The sequence below is a fragment of the Haliotis rufescens genome, unplaced genomic scaffold, assembly GCF_023055435.1.
Source record: "Haliotis rufescens isolate VD_foot unplaced genomic scaffold, xgHalRufe1.0.p SCAF_11, whole genome shotgun sequence".
Classification (NCBI taxonomy): Eukaryota; Metazoa; Mollusca; class Gastropoda; order Lepetellida; family Haliotidae; genus Haliotis; species Haliotis rufescens.
In genome coordinates, this window is record NW_025963791.1 from 34,171,044 (window position 1) to 34,188,755 (window position 17,712).

The window sequence follows — 17,712 nt, forward strand, 5'->3', positions numbered from 1 at the left end:
TAATTCACACGCTTGATCAACAAGGACACTACCTTCCTTCAACTGCGTCAACTTGTGTTCATCTTGTTAGAGGGGCGGTCGGGTAGCCAAGTGGTTAAAGCGTTCGCTCGTCACGCCGAAGACCCGGGTTCGATTCCCGACATGGGTACAACGTGTGAAGCCCATTTCTGGTGTCCCCCGCCGTGATATTGCTGGAATATCTTGTTAGATGTCCTCATCTATTTTATTGTATTTATGTATCTCCAGGGGGCACGGGTGACCCAGTGGTCCAAGGTGCAGCAATTTTTTGTGTGCATCCCTTGGGCACGCCAGAAACCTATGACTGTGGGTTCGAATCCCGATTGTCTCCAGGTTTTTCAGCACCATACCCATGCTCGTGGGTTTCACCAAAGTGGTAAATGTCTGAGACCTGCATCACTTCGGGCTTTCCTCCCACATTAAGCTGACACGCCGTGATATAACTGGAATACTGTTTAAAGCGGCGTTAAACCAAACTCACTCACTTTGATTGCAATAAGCAAGACTATGGTCATATCAAATAATCCCACCTGTTACCTTGGAAATCTTCTTAGTTAAAAATCATTCAACCTACAAGTTTTCAGGGCCAGTAACAAGTAATGGGGACAAGTTATTTATCAGTAGTCAGTGGTCCTTGAGTACAGTGGCCAAAATATCCAGCTTTCTCATGCTGCCTTCTTGAATTTCTTGAATCATGTACGAAACCTGTAAATACATTTTAGAATTCAATTTAGTATTCAATTAAACTAAAGATGTTTCTTCTTTCAGTGAATTCTTGAATCCTGGGTCAGCCCATGAGATCAATATAGATGGGAAGACCATGGAAATAGTCCAGCAGAACCTGAAGAAGGAGAAACCAGACAGGTAAGACACACTTGTATGTATTGGGGGATGATTCATAAATGAATCTTTCCAGGCCTAGTAGGCCATTAATAATATCCTAAACACCACCAGTGCTATGTTTGTTTCTATATAACGCTGCACACAGCAATATTCCACCCATGTGACGATGGTCTGGAAATATATGAGTCCGGACCAAACATTCCAATTATCATCAGCATCGACCTGTGCAATTGAGACACTAGGACAAGTTATCCTGACCTCCTGATTAGTGGCCTCTTACGACAATGGGTTGCTGAAGACCAATTCTAACCTGGATCTTCAAAGTGGTCTGCCAGTGTTAATGATCAGTTCTGCTAGCGGCCATTAGATTCATGGACAATCGGCATGGTCCTGGTGCTCAGGCACTGACTGCTGGAAGAACAAGCACCGTGCAGGATGGTTTACTTTGTTTGCACACAGATTTTATCCTTTATTTGCAAACAGATTTTATCCTTTGTTTACAAACAGATTTTATCCTTTGTTTACAAAGAGGTTTTATCCTTTGTTTACAAACAGATTTTATCCTTTGTTTACAAACAAATTTTATCCTTTGTTTACAAACAGATTTTATCCTTTATTTATAAACAGATTTTATCCTTTGGTTGCAAATTTCAACACTGATAACAACCAGGAAAGGTTCATTTCAAATCTTTATAACCTTGTGGTAATTCTGGTCCCTCTCTCCCAATGACTTTTGTGTCGTATCGTGTCGTGTCGTGTCGTGTCGTGTCGTGTCATACGAATCAGGGTGTCATAATGAACCTAGTGACTTTAATTGTGACCCATGAAGATCCAACTTAGAATAGGTCTTCAGCAACCCATCCTTGTCGTAAGAGGCTACTAACGGGATCACTTGTTGATGTCATCGTATCAAATTGCTTGGATCAATGCTCATGATGTCAATCACTGGTTTGTCTGGTCCAGACTCAATTATTTACAGACTGCTGTCATGTAGCTGGAATATTTCTGAGCGCGGCGTTAAACAACAAACAAAACAAAACTTTAATGGTTATAGGGCATGTATCATTACACAATAGAGATTTATATAATACATTGGATAATAAAGCATGTTTTTATCGTCATATTTCTTAACATTCCAGGTTTACTTTTGAGGCTGCTCAGGAACATATCTTTCTGTTGATGAAGAAAGACAGCTATGCTCGCTTTCTCCGATCGGAACAATACAAGAGTCTATTGGCTAATGCACTGCAACCAGGGAACAAGAAAAAGTGAGTAATCTCCCCTTTGATTTGCTTCACCTGCCATCTTGGATTGTAACACCTGCCATCTTGGATTGTACATTATATATTGAAATCTCAGTGACAGCTGGGTTTTTTTCATACAATTAATACAGTTCAGTATTATGATGTTGAACAAGACAGATGTGTTATCTGCCTTCAGACTTCTTGTCATTGTTGACATTCAGATGATGGTTATGTGGGCACAACTGAAATCATGCTCCTGTCATTAATGAAATGTTTAATGTGAAAACAAATGCCTGTTATCTGAGTCCTGAAAAGATTTAGGTGAAACAAAGCTTTTACTGGATATTTTTGCTTTTCAAGTTTTGGTTACTTTTCTTTGTATGTCTTTTCATCTCTGGGCAAATCATTAGACAGAGAGATCATTGAGTGACAAAGCTGACATGATATACGGTGATGTATGATAGGAGAAGAGCTGGGCATTAAGTGGCTTTGTTTTCTAGTAGCCATGCTGGCTGGGATATGACCACACTGAAAGTTTCCAGGATAAAAATCTATATTTTGTGGTAATATTAGCCAGAGTGATGGGTGCACCTGTCCTAATGCAGCTTGTCCCTTGTTAGGACACCTGCTCAGCTTAAGTGATCCGCACATGATCAATAGTCTACCTGTATCATTAGTCCGGTCACTGTACAGTTGGTTTCACACACATGTTACATGTGAGAAAAAGTCTTAGGAAATGATGAATGGAACCATTCGATTTATGGAAGGGTGGAGGATTATGGGTGGGAGGAAGGATATGGTAGGGTGGAGTGGTATGGGTGGAGGGGTATGGGTGGGAGGATTTTAGTGGATAAGCTAGTGCATGAACATTAATAGGACATTACAGTGTCGCCAATCAATTCATATTCTTGGACTTAAATATGGATGGATATGGAAGGGTGGAGTGGTATGGTTGGAGGGAGGGATTTGTTAGGGTGGGAGGGATGTGGGTGGGAGGGTTGTGGGTGGGTGGGGTTTGTTAGGGTGGAGGGATGTGGATGGGAGGGTTGTGGGTGGGAGGGGTTTGTTAGGGTGGAGGGGTGTGGGTGGAAGGGATATGTTAGGGTGGGGGGTTGTGGGTGGGAGGGATATGTTAGGGTGGGAGGGATGTGGATGGGAGGGATGTGGGTGGGAGGGGTTTGTTAGGGTGGGGGGTTGTGGGTGGGAGGGGTTTGTTAAGGTGGAAGGGTGTCGGTGGGAGGGATATGTTAGGGTGGAGATATGTGGGTGGGAGGGTTGTGGGTAGGTGGGGTTTGTTAGGGTGGAGGGATTTGGGTGGGAGGGTTGTGGGTGGGTGGTGTTTGTTAAGGTGGAGGGATGTGGATGGGAGGGTTGTGGGTGGGAGTGGTTTGTTAGGGTGGAGGGATGTGGATGGGAGGATTGTGGGTAGGAGGGGTTTGTTAAGGTTGAGGGGTGTGGGTGGGAGGGATATGTTAGGGTGGGGGGATGGATATGTTTGGGTGGAGTTGATTTTTGTCCAACAAACTATTACATTAATAGGACAATACAGCGTCTCCAATCAATTCATATTCTTGGACTTTAATATTGACTGTTTTAAGAAATGTCCTAAAGATGTTTTCAAACTGAGTTCCAGTGTTGAAAGACAGCCTGTAATGTGCTTCTTGCAGTGACAAAGTAACATTGTTTAGACATAGTTTAAGCAATGTTATACCTTTGTCATTGCGAGAACCACATTACAGACCTACACTCAGTATTTTCCTTGTTATATCTGAATACATATTACAGTGTTGACTTAATCTGTTCAAGCAGGCTATTAAGCAGTAGCATGTGAGTAATCCAAGTTTCTCATCCCTGTGGTGGTGGCTGTAGTGGTGATTTTCATTGTTTTTCATCACATGACTCACTTCTAGACACTAGGATTGAAACACGGTTGGCTCTCTCCCTGGTTTTTGTGGAAATGTTTGTTTTTACAGACTAGAAACACTGACCTACCTTGATTGATTATTCAAGGAATTTTTGACTTGGTATGAAAGTAGATTTTTCACAGTACTTCACAGCTTAGGAGAATATTTTACTGCATGATGTGGTTTTATCATGGTATTGGATTATAGGTGTCTCTTAATGTCATGCTTCCCTCATGAGTTTTCACCATTCACATTCATATGCACCATGTACATTCACCATTCACTTTTCATGTTCACATTTACATTCATATTCACCTTCATATTCAACATTCATTTTCACATTCAAATTCAACATTTCACATTCAAGATTCATATTCAACATTTGCATTTCACGTTCAACATTCATACTCAACATTCAACATTCATATTCATATTCAACATTCAACAATTATATTCATATTCAACATTCACATTCGGGGCGGTCGGGTAGCCTAGTGGTTAAAGCGTTCGCTCGTCACGCCGAAGACCCGGGTTCGATTCCCGACATGGGTACAATGTGTGAAGCCCATTTCTGGTGTCCCCCGCCGTGATATTGCTGGAATATTGCTAAAAGCGGCGTAAAAGCATACTCAGTCAGTCAGGCAACATTCACATTCACACACTCAGGTGTGCATTCACATTGCTGTATAAGTGCAATAATCTTGAAGGCACAATTGAACAACAATTCACCATTCACTATTCATTAACATGATTTTAGATCTCATTGTGAGACCCACTCTCACATACTGCATTTTCTTGAGTATAGTGCCCTCTTTTTAACTGAATCACTGGTAGATTGGGAGAAAATGTGTGTACAGCTGATTGCTATTTCTGGCTTAGCTTATGAGACAAATACACAAGGTAATTATATTCTCTGCACATAAAACAGTGATTATCTGAACAGGAAATGCAATTTAAATGGTAATTCATAATGCCCCCATTTCACTACGACAACGAATATGCCGAATCACCCCGAATGGGAAATTTTTCATGTTTGTAGATAAATCTCAATCATTTCTTGAAGTTCTTAAACGAATCTTATTTGATTCCCAAACATTCGTACAGTTCGCGGGAGTTCATCGAATCGGCGAGAAAGTTTTTATTTGTCAAAAACTTTCGTGGAATGGTCCCCGAATTGCAATTTGGTGGCTGTATTGTTATCCATTCGTAATTAATTCTTATGTTCCGTAACAGCTTCGTAATCAATTCTTTTGCATTCTTGGCTATTCTTAGCAATTCGTTGCTTCCAAAATTTCTTGTCCTCAACCGAAAAACATCCCGAAACAGTCACGAATGTCCAGAGTCAACTACGAACCATGTAAGAATTAAGTAAGAACAACATTCAGGATATTTGTAACTTAGTCGTAGGTGATTCTTACATTTGTGCATGATCGGTATATGAATCTTGTAATTCGTACATGTATGTTAACCCATTCCTGGCATTCCTCATATATTTTTCAACCCGATTAGCCACAAAAGTTTACATTTTTGGCCAAATCATCACAAATTTCAAAAGTTTCCGATTCGGGGTGATTAAGCTTGGGTTGGCACTATACTCAAGAAACTATGGTACTCACTTTAATGTAAGAGTCCACAAAATCTGAGAGATGTCCTGCAACACATCAAAGCATCGCTGTCTACTCTCGTCAGATTGTTGTCCTCACAACAAACTATTTTTTTATTTTTGCACGCTATTGCTTTTTCCCAAATGATATTCTTGAATGTAGTACACGAACCGTGTATTGTCTCCCATCAGTTCCTTTTCTTGGACATTGATTACTATTGTGTGAACTGTACTGAAGATTTTTGCAGACTTGGTACCAACATTGAAGAATTTCCTATCCTTCATTTATTACATCGTTACAATGCCCTCAAATGGCTAATCTCATTTATCTCTATGAAAATCACTGTGATATCATTTGTATGCCCTAAAATTTATGAAAAAATCAAATCAGTGTTATTGTGTAAAATCATGGATACTAAAGTTATATCCGTGATAGAAACTAACAGTTTTAGCCCACTAGTCCTTACAATGATAACATGTAACAAAACTCTTAAAAAGGGCAAATTTCTATTAGTCCTTATCATACCTTAACTTTTGGGCAGATTGTCAAGGACTATAGGACAAGTGCCAATGTCTAAGCTGTATATTAATCATATGTTATGTCATTGCATTTCTCATTCATTGATAGGAATAGTAAGTTAACAGTAAAGTCTCCCTGGCAACAGTTGGTGAGAGGGAGCATACAGCTGGAGTGAGTGAGTGAGTGAGTTTGATTTTACGCCGCTTTTAGCAATATTCCAGCAATATCACGGCGGGGGACACCAGAAATGGGCTTCACACATTGTTCCCATGTCGGGAATCGAACCCGGGTCTTTGGCGTGACGAGTGAACGCTTTAACGACAAGGCTACCCGACCACCCCGCATACAGCTGGATCTCTCCATCCTAGACTGGCAACAGTTGGTGAGAGGGAGCATACAGCTGGACCTCCCATACTCCATCATAGACTGGTTTGTTCCTCCATCAGCCCATCGTCACCACTTCATGGGTTTGTTCCTCCATCAGCCCATCATCACTACTTCATGGGTTTGTTCCTCCATCAGCCCATCGTCACCACTTCATGGGTTTGTTCCTCCATCAGCCCATCGTCACCACTTCATGGGTTTGTTCCTCCATCAGCCCGTCGTCACCACTTCATGGGTTTGTTCCTCCATCAGCCCATCGTCACTACTTCATGGGTTTGTTCCTCCATCAGCCCATCGTCACTACTTCATGGGTTTGTTCCTCCATCAGCCCATCGTCAGTACTTCATGAGTTTGTTCCTCCATCAGCCCATCGTCACCACTTCATGGGTTTGTTCCTCCATCAGCCCATCGTCACCACTTCATGGGTTTGTTCCTCCATCAATCCATCGTCACCACTTCATGGGTTTGTTCCTCCATCAGCCCATCGTCACTACGAAAACCAGCATCGTGGCATGGTACTCTTAACATTGTTCTTCTGGATATGTTTGGAAGACTGACAGTGGTGAAACTATTCACGTCCATCCTGACAAGACCCAGCCTCTGTTGCCCGGTGGATGGAGCAGCAGCCCGGGGAGCAAAAGGTTGCGGTTCGATCCCCTGCCCACATCATACCAAAAGTCGTTAAAGATTATTTTCATAGGCCTAGTTCTCAGGATATAGGGGATAAGACAAGGACTGGTTGGCTCTGTTTTGGCATTTAATGTGTCTGAGTGAGTAAGTGAGTAAGTGAGTGAGTGAGTATTCATGTTAAACTGCGGGATGGTATCTCAGCGTGCTTGCACAATAAAACCAGCATTAGTCTGGATTAGTACAAGCAGCCACCGACCCGTGAAGATTCCGGGTTAAAATAGGTCTTCAGCAACCCATGCATGCCGTAAAAGGTGACTATGCTTGTCGTAAAAGGCGACTAACAGGATCGGGTGGTCAGGCTCGCTGACTTGGTTGATTCATGTCATCGATCCCAATTACGTGGATCGATGCTCATGATATTAATCACTGGATTGTCAGGTCCAGACTCGATTATTTACAGACGGCCATCATATAGCTGGAAAATTGCTGAGTGCGGCGTTAAACAACAAACCAATCAAGCAGCCACCCCCACTCACACTCTCACACTCACATACACACACATCACCTCCGTGGTCTAGTGGTAGAGCATCTGCCCGGAGAGAGGAAGGTCTGGGGTTGGATCCCCTGCCACCTCATACCAAAAGACGTTAAATGATGGTACTTGTTACGCTATCTGGTGCTCGGCACTGAGGGGCTAAAACAAGGACTGGTCGGCTCGGAGTCAGTATACTGTTGTTACCCATGGGCCTCGTGCTCGGTATTAGGGGATAAGACAAGGCCTGTTTGGCTCCGTTCCAGTATTAAATGTGTCTGAGTTGGGTATTCTTGTTAAATTTCAGCATGGTATCGCAGTGTGCTTGCACAATATAACTGGCATTAGTCTGAACTAGTATAAGCATGCATACCCACACACAAGTGCATGCATGTCACTATATAAGTGCATTCATCTTGATGGGACATTAAACCTCATTTCACCTCACCCTAACACTGTCTTGACAAATCATGTGTGTTTGCGCTTCTGCTCCAGCATGGCACTATATTGTTGAGGCTTATATGGTAAGTGTTCATGTAAACAAGAATCTCCATGACATCAGGGGCCTGTTTGAGAGACTTGTGTAATCAATGAATACTATTTGCCTGTTATCGATGACATCTGGGCCAGTAAGTCTCTTGTTGAACTAGTGTTTATATATGGTCATGTTGTTAAACAGCTAGCATTAACTCTTAGAGATGTAGCTGTCTTCATGGGCTAAGGAAATAAAGGTGTGGTTTTGCGTTGCAGATGTAGGGATTGTTGAGGGAGGGTCTGTAAAGCCTAATTAAAATGGTAAAAAGCTAGGCACCACCCCTCTTTATATTCATATACCCCAAACTTATGTTTGGAAAATACCTGCATTTTGATAAAGGGTTACCATGGATACCTGCTGAAACGGTGCAATAGCTGCGATAAAAAACTAACAGTTGAAGTCCACTAGACCTTATAATGATAAAACAGGAAAAAAACACCTGAAACTGGCAAATTTCTACTAGTCCGTATGATACCTTAAATATTGGTCAGGTTGGCAAGGACTAAGACTGATATTCCACATTCATGACTGTCTCCAATGCCTATTCGTGTCATACCGAAATATGTTAAAAGATGGTACTTTCTGTTACCCTGCATGCATACGCACACGCACACGCCCACGCACACGCACACGCACACGCACACACACAGACACAGACACACACACACACACACACACACACACACACACACACACACACACACACACACACACTAGCAATAGCACTGGATGTTTCTGCAGATGGTTACAGGGAATGGGTAATTTCAGTTGGATTTATCTGGGCCTGCTTAGAGACTGATATTCCACCCCAATTCTGGAGCAACTGTCTGTAAAAATTCCCAAATTGGAATAGAAAATAGTGTAAAAGAAAGTATGCTCTCATGTTTGATGGTGGCTAAAGGTGAAACAAAAAAGTTTTAATTCAATGGTGATGTATTTGATACGGGTGTCAAGGCGATATTTAATGCATCATATCAATGAGTATCTGAGAACAGGTGTCAACCTTGTACCATTTTGATAACATGGTAATATTTTGGTCCAATCCAATTTTCAAGACTTAGTGTATATCTTTCTTTTGCCTGTCAGTATAATTACAACTAATAGGATGGCTTTGTAGGGTGTCCTCCCAAAACGCCTACAGGGGTAACTGTATATCCCATGATAACAGGACCAATCAAGAGAAAGAGCCTGCAATGCAAATTTTACATTATTGCAATGTTAAAATTTTCAGAATTAGGAAATTAAGTACTTGCCATTGCCTGCCATTGGCACTTTGTTCAGAATCCTAGATAAATCCGTGATCAGTTATTCAAGTTTGGATCCAACATTTCAAAATGAGTGTCTCTTTGTACAGATAATTAAATATGTTAAGTCAGATCATTAATACAGGATTTTTTATGATGTCTATTTTCTATGGAAATGTTTATGAAGCTGTGCTCAGCATTGTTCCACTGTATTAATTGAAAAGGTTTTGTGAACCAGTTTTGTTCCTTATCAGTGCAACATTCACAAGGAAGTTTGAGTGGCATTGAATTATGAAAGTGAAAGTACCAATACCCCCGTATTCAACGTAATAAGCGTCCAGGGCGCTCTCAAAATTAGGAATAGGGGGCTCTTATTAGAATATTATTTTGGAGAAAAAAACAGAGTTGAACTATAAATTCCGTGGTTTATGCTGACAGTCTGAAATGTTTATGTACGACAGATATATTTTTCCAGAATTTAATTGCCCATAATTAAGGGTGCATATGACACATGAGTGCGTATTCTACGCGAATAAATAAGTCTTGTGTACATTGATCAATTGGAAGGGATGCTAATTGGGATTGTTCACTAGCCAATATATAGCAAATGTTGCCGTTGGTGCTTATTAGAGCAGGGCGCTTATTACGTCGAATATGGTATTTGAAATTGCTTGTTTCCACTGCGATACTGAGGAAGTAGAACTGGGGATTGTGTTGTTGCATGATTTCCTAAAGTGCTGACAGGCAATATTATCAGATGCTAGAAATCTCTTAAATATTGAATATTTAATTGGCTTTGGGGAGGACAACATAAGTGTTACAGATGTGAGAAATGAAGAGAAGACTTGATCATGTTGACCAAAAAAATTATTAATAGTTTCAATTATTGGTTTCCATATGGACATTGATGTTCACAAATCTTGAATTTTGACAAAAATAGGAATGTGTGAATTTCCTAGAAAGGGAGTAAACATTGATTCACACTGAAGACGGCCATATGCATGTCAGTAAATCTGTCTGATCAGACGGACCCGTGTCTGCATAGACCCGTCAAAATCCGTGGTAGAATAGGTCTTACCCATGTTTGCCGTAAATATTGCTGAGTGAGGCGCTAAACAACAAACAAAACAGACAATGACACACAATCAACCACTGTTGACCATTCACTACTCATTCTAGTCGACCTGTGAAGATGCAGGGTAGAATAGATCTTCAGCAACCCATGCTTGCCGTAAAAGGCGTAAGAGGTGACTAACGGGATCGGGTGGTCAGGTTGATGACTTGGCTGATGCATGTCATCGATCCGAATTGCGTGGATCGATGCTTATGATGTCAGTCATTGGATTGTCTGGTCCAGACTCGATTATTTAAAGACCGCCGTCATATAGCTGGAATATTGTTGAGTGTGACGTAAAACATCAAGCAAACAAACAAACAAATATTGCTAAAAGCGGCGTAAAACCAAACTCACTCACTCACTCACTCACTCACTCATCTTCTATGGTGTCTCAGTTTGCTTTTGTTTGTTGTTTAGCAATACTCAGCAATATTCTAGCCTTGTGACAGCGGTCTGTAAATAATTTGAGTCTGGACCAGACAATCCAGTGATTGACATCATGAGCATTGATCTACACAATTGGGATACGATGACATGCATTAACCAAGTCAGCAAGCCTGACCACCCGATTCTGTTAGTCGCCTCTTACGACAAGCATGGGTTGCTGATAGGGCTGGGACGAGTCCAAATTTACTACCCGGGTACCCACCACCCTATTACCAAACCCTACCAGGTACCGTAGATATTTAGAGATAGGTACAAACTGTCTGATTTGGAAATGTTTGACCGTAGCCCTGGCAAAATGTATTTAGATAAAATGATTCGGTCATACATACACTGAAGTTTATGCATAAAGTTTTATCTTTATTCAAACATATACAATCAGAAGGAATGGGTGCGTTGTCGGAAAGAAATGGAAACATTAGTGACTTATAGTGTAACCACAGAGTTTTAAATTATTTTTGTCATTAAACAATATATCATGTGACTAACTATGGGTCTGGGTAGTCCTGTGGGTACCCGGATCCTGCTCAGGACCCACCCGACCCGAGTACCCGAGTTACCAAACCTGGATCGTCACAGAGGCAGTGTAATCTTGACTCAAGTGGAGGATTAGTGCTCACAATATCAGTCACTAGTTTTCCTAGTCCGGAGTGGGCCGTATATTGGTTGCTTTGATTAACCTGCTTGGTATAGCATGATACAAATTACGCTCAGACATGCTACGTGTATTTTGAGGGCTTAAGCTAAGAAGTTCTGAGATCCGTGTGCTTACTTTGAACATTTCACTATACTATTGGCCACTTTGCAAATATTATTCTTGGACAAGTATCAAATGTTCAGGAAGAACTTAAGTCTGTGAAAGTGACACTTGCATTAGCTTTTATACATTTACACATATTTATAATGTTGTAATATGGAACATTGTGTTCTTTCCTTGTATCCATACAGTACAGATGTACTGGTCAGTATGTGAAGATATAAGAATCGAATACCTGCCTAACTATTATTAAATTTGTACAGTTGATGAACAGCAAAAATAGCCACATTCTTCTTAGACTTAGAGTTTTTGTTTATAAGATATTTGAAAGAAGGATGATACATTAAATATTAATAAAACTGTGTACATCTATTCAGCTATACTATACAAGTGGTGCTCCAGGATGAATTTTCCTTCAACAAAATGTCATTGTACTATTGGCCTCATGGCCACATACCGTATTCGACGTAATAAGCGCCCACGGCGATATTTGCTAATATATTTGCAAGTGAACAATCCCAATCAGCACCCCTTCCGATTGATCAATGTACACAAGACTTATTTATTCGCGTATAATACGCACTCTTGTGTTATATCACCCTTAATTATGGGCAATTAAATTCTTGAAAAATATATCTGTCGTATGTAAACATTTCAGGCTGTTAGCATAAACCACGAAATTTACGATCTTTCAACTCAAAATAATATTCTCATAAGCGCCCCCTATTTCTAATTTTGAGAGCGCCCTGGGCGCTTATTACGTTGAATACGGTATATGAAATAAAATAAATCTATCTTATTATTGTCAGTAGCATTGCACAAAGCTTTGACCACGACTTGTGTCAGGTATCAATAAAAGTATTCAAGTCAACCTCAAGTTATTGCTCAGGATCTTTTTTTACCAGCCTTCTGGTGTCTAAGTATGACTTTTTGTATTCAGGTTCTTTAACTTTGGAAGTCGTAAAAAGACTCTGACTCCAAGTCCTCAGCCAAAGAGACGAAGCAGTGCTGGTAGTGACTTCGCAGACGGAGCAGGCTCAGTGGCCCAGCACTCCTACAGCACCGGAAACCTCCGGGAGTTGGATGATAAGGCTGTCGTAATGAGGTGAGATACTGTTTCTTATTTAACTTGTTGTTATCGCTACACTTAGCAGTATTTAAAGCTGTGATGGCAGTCTGAAAATAATCGAGTCTAGACCAGACAATCCAGTTGTTGACATCATGAGCATCAATCCACACATATGGGATACGATGACATGCATCAACCAAGTCAGTGAGCCTGACCACCCAATCCCGTTAGTCGCCTTTTACGGCAAACATGGGCTTGCTGAAGACCTATTCTACCCTGGATCTTCACGGGTCCAAATGACAATGACTGCCCAACTGACGATTGACTCATGTCACAATTGAGACAGCGATGACATCATACCCATTCTTTTGACAATAGTATGTATTTGTGTGTAATTTGCACTGTTGGTAATTGAAATTCACTGTTCAGATCCGTATTACGTTTCATGTAAATATCGTCCAGTAGGTGAGGTTTCTGGCTATCTGAGGTCTGGATCAGCATGGTTCTACTATATTATTTGCCATAGTTGCCAGTTTGTGCAGTGAATCTAGACTATATGAGTCTGTGGAATATGTCCATGAAAACTTACATTCTTGCATTGATGTCTTGATTAAGATTTTTTCAATATAAATTGAGAGGAAGTCTTTTGTGGTTTTTGCACTTCCTCGCCACTCAGGTTTTGTATAATTAATAGAAGGTGAGTTTCTTGCCTCAGTTAATGTAGAAATGCATGTCATGAATGTTCAGTGAAGTCATGGCTCAGAATCAGTTGCAATAGCGTGACGTCATCAAAAGAGTCTCAAAAGTGAAAAACAATAAAATTCTATAGACAGTCGTGAATAGATTGAGCAAAATCATGAATTGATACAAAGATTATCACAAATGGCAGCCTGTGCAAAAACAAATCAATGTTTGACTTAAGTTACGAAACATTTTAACAAGTGAAACTGATGCAACTATAGAAAATATGTATCAACCATAATATGGTATAGGTCAGAGAAATCACTCAAATGTGATGGTCCCCAAAATGTATTCCCCGTACCCCAAAAGAGGCTCATAGATTCTACTTCTGGAAACAACAGATTCTCCATTACATGATGGAATGATTTATCCATTACCCATTCCTTTTGCAGGAGAGAACAGAATTCTTCAGATTCCAGTCTTTCAAGGTGGTAAGTGCAATTAAGTAGATTGAGTTTGGCATTGGCATGACATTGTCAGAACACTTCAGGAATGCATTTATATTGTATTAATTATGTATTGATCACATATTTTATGTTTGAAAAGCATGAATGTATGCATGGTCGATAAATAATGCATCTTCACACCTCTGTCTTGCTTAATTGTATGCAGTGTTTGAAATTAATGCTGAAAGTCAGGGTCCTTGTCATCTTCTCGAGGCAAGGGCGTCCACTAGCCTTTTGATCAAAGTCTTGTTTCCACCATTGCCACATTAAGCCTGTGCTAAATATGATTGGTGAGTGAGTGGTATTTACGCCGCTTTTAGCAATATTCCAGCAATATCACGGTGGGGGATAGCAGAAATGGGCTTCACATATTGTACACATGTTGGGAATCGAACCCGGGTCTTCAGCGTGACAAGCGAACACTTTAACCACTAGGCTACACGACCGCCCCTAAATATGATTGGATTATCGCACATATCGATGGTCCAATCAGAGAACGTTTCACAAAATCAACATCCACAACTGGTACACCTTCGTATGAAAGTGATATACAGCTGCCTGTCTTTGTTGACACGAGTATGTCTGTTTCATCTTTTAAACCCCCCAACGATTGCCTGTGCTTTTGTGTCAGGGATGAAATCGCGAATGTTTTCTTTTTCTGATTGAAAAGGTCGTCGCCTATGGTAGTAGCCATCTTTGTGAAGCTATACGAGATAAGAACATCGATCTGATTGGATATCTCGTTTTAATTACAAGGGGCACAACTTGTGATTTATGCAAGGTGGCACCAGGGTCAAACCGAGGAAAGTGGCCTTGATGTGGCAAGGGTAGAAACTAGGCTTTGATATAGGCTAGTGGACACACTTGCCTCGGGAAGATGGCTTGATGTGGCAAGGGTAGAAACCAGGCTTTGATATAGGCTAGTGGACACACATGCCTCGAGAGAATGAACCCTAGGTTAAAAGTTAAAACTGAATGATTCCCCTGATGGATGTATACAACTCAAAAGAACTTAAGGACTAGCCAATTCTTTCATTTTACTATTAGGTCTTTGAAAGGCATTTAGAAGTGATACACATAAGGAAGAGAATATATGGATGTCAACTTCTTTATTAGGAGGAACACAACGTTTCGGAGTATATACTTACTCCTTCATCAGGTGCATGAAGGTGTAAGCATATACTCCGGAACCTTGTGTTCCTCATTATAAAGAAGTTGACATTTCACCCGATGAAGGTGTAAGCATATACTCCGGAACCTTGTGTTCCTCATTATAAAGAAGTTGACATTTCACCCGATGAAGGTGTAAGCATATACTCCGGAACCTTGTGTTCCTCATTATAAAGAAGTTGACATTTCACCCGATGAAGGTGTAAGCATATACTCCGGAACCTTGTGTTCCTCATTATAAAGAAGTTGACATTTCACCCGATGAAGGAGTAAGCATATACTCCGGAACCTTGTGTTCCTCATTATAAAGAAGTTGACATCCATATATTCTCTTCCTCATTTTACTATTGTTAATCTGTAATGGCATGACGCATTATCTGTAGTAATATGAAAGAATCGTGTGGTCCTTAACTTCTTTTGAGTAGTATACCATGTCAGTAACTGAAAGGACTCCATTATTTCTAACACTGGTATGCATGTAGTTTCAATTTTACCCCATCAAACTATTTCTTATAAATACACACCTTTAAGCTAGTTTTCATTATCACACCAACTTTTTAGAAATACATATTTACCTAGATCACTAGCAAATTTTGATAGAATTATTTGTTCTCTTATGTTGCTCATCACTGAATATGATTAAAGAAAGCTTGCCCCTGTACTGCTCATTGGTTTGTCCCAGCATGCTGTTTCTTTGGTTTCTTGATTGGTTGACATAATTGTGATGTTTTAGGTATATTTCCAGTGAGACGTCCCCGACAAGGAAGTCCGAAATAGGTTTGTTGGACAGCCCACGACGGAGCAAGCAGTTGGAAGTGCCAAAACACCTCTCTCTTCACATGAGCGGCGAGAGATCGAGGGGGGAGCCCTCATCCTGTCTGGCGATTACCGTCCCTAGCAAGACAAACATTGTGGCCCCGTGGGAGGGCCCGCAATAGACACATGTAGCCCTGCTGTGTCGACCCTTGCAGTCAAAGCATTCAGCATGTCAAGGTCAAGGTCAAGGTTATTAGCAGATCTGTATACGTCATAACTATTTCAGAAAAAACATCTTTATTGAAAGATTTCTGATGCTATATCTTATTATTACTAGGATCCTAGACATAATATGTGACTAGATTGTGGTTGAATGTATGTCTCCTAGAAGACAGGTATCTTGTCTTGTGATGTAAGGGACTATCACCAATACATGTTCAAAGGATGAAAATGAGATGGTGGTTAAGGCTTTTGTCAAAAGATGTTAGCAGGCAGGTGAGCTGTTTCTGGGCAGGAGGCAGTAGGAATGTTCGAAGACCAACTGTTAATTATCAGTATGGGCAATGGCTGGAATATGCTTAAAAGTTGAAGATACTTGTGTAATTTAAGGGAGTTATTTGTTGCTGTTTTGCTGAGTGCGTAGTGAGGTGGTGTTCCAGGGTCTGTGCTTGCACAGAGGTTTTGTAGCACTAATAAAGCTGTTAAAGTACAGTAGCTGTAGCCCTACAAACATTTTAGGGATGTGTCCCTGGATGGTTTGGACGTAGATACATACGGAAATTAATTGACAGGATTTCAAGGTTGAATGATGCTCATAAAGGCAAGATAACAGTATTGAATCTTTTGAAATAGTCAGATAACCATTTCGATATATATTGGCAAAGAAGGAATGTCTTGTGAAACATTACCAATTTCATAGGTACGATGACTTTTATGAAATATGCATTTGGATCAGGCCACATGGTGACTTCAAATGTAAGTTTGTTTCTGTTTTATATCAGCATGAGGGCTGTGAAGTTTCAGGAGTGTTAATTAAACAATGTGACATATTTTTTTTTCAACTTGAATTTATTTCCTTCATGTCACTTTCCATCTGCTATCATGCGTTACACAGATGGGTGACTGAGACACCGCTGCTGCTCTGACTGAAAGGGTTAAAGCTAGTTCCTCTAGCTCCACAAGGGTTAGAATGGTGATAACATCTTCCCCAGGCAAGGGAGTTTACTGACTTTGAAAGTCCACTTTCCACCCTTGACGAACTAGGCTTGAATTCCTTGGCTCGATCGTAGCGCTACCAGTGGTTATTATGTCTCTTTTAAGCCTCTTCTATGGACCAATCAGATTCTACCTCTCGTATCACTTGCATTGGTTTCAAACAAAACAGCGGCGCCCAGTCAAGACGTTCTGATTGATAATCAAGATCTATATTGTGATAAAACGGGTCTTACATCGCGAAGTGCATCAAATCAAGTGAGCGCCTTGATTAAAAACATGAAAAGACTTGGAAATTATCTGTTGTCAATGAGTTGGCGGTGCACAAGCTTTGCAAATCCTGCAATTGACTGAATTCTGCACGACAGTTTACTAACCGGATTTCGATTTCGGTGTGCGATTTTGATTGGACTATGCATAGACTCGTAAGTTTAGCCAAATTGTAACTCCATAATTCCTGCCTAGTTCGGCAAGGGTGGAAACTGGACTTTTATAGTCAGTTAACTCCCTTGCCTTGGGAAGATGAGTGATAAGGACGATACC

The 17,712-nt window shown here is 40.7% G+C and overlaps 1 protein-coding gene across 4 annotated transcripts in view; it reads left to right on the top strand.

Moving 5' to 3' along the window:
• Window positions 1-17,281, top strand: part of LOC124151225 (regulator of G-protein signaling 7-like) — a 101,857-nt gene extending 84,576 nt beyond the window's left edge. Inside the window, exons 12-17 of one of the 4 annotated variants that reach the window (XM_046523585.2) lie at window positions 787-882; window positions 2,001-2,129; window positions 3,915-3,932; window positions 12,716-12,880; window positions 13,978-14,016; window positions 15,935-17,281. In XM_046523585.2, coding sequence (XP_046379541.1) covers window positions 787-882; window positions 2,001-2,129; window positions 3,915-3,932; window positions 12,716-12,880; window positions 13,978-14,016; window positions 15,935-16,139 — 652 coding nt within the window. In that variant the 3' untranslated portion in view covers window positions 16,140-17,281. The remainder of the gene's footprint in view (window positions 1-786; window positions 883-2,000; window positions 2,130-3,914; window positions 3,933-12,715; window positions 12,881-13,977; window positions 14,017-15,934) is intronic. The other 3 variants (XM_046523586.2, XM_046523587.2, XM_046523588.2) reach the window with 3 other exon arrangements.
• The last annotated feature ends 431 nt before the right edge of the window (window positions 17,282-17,712 follow it).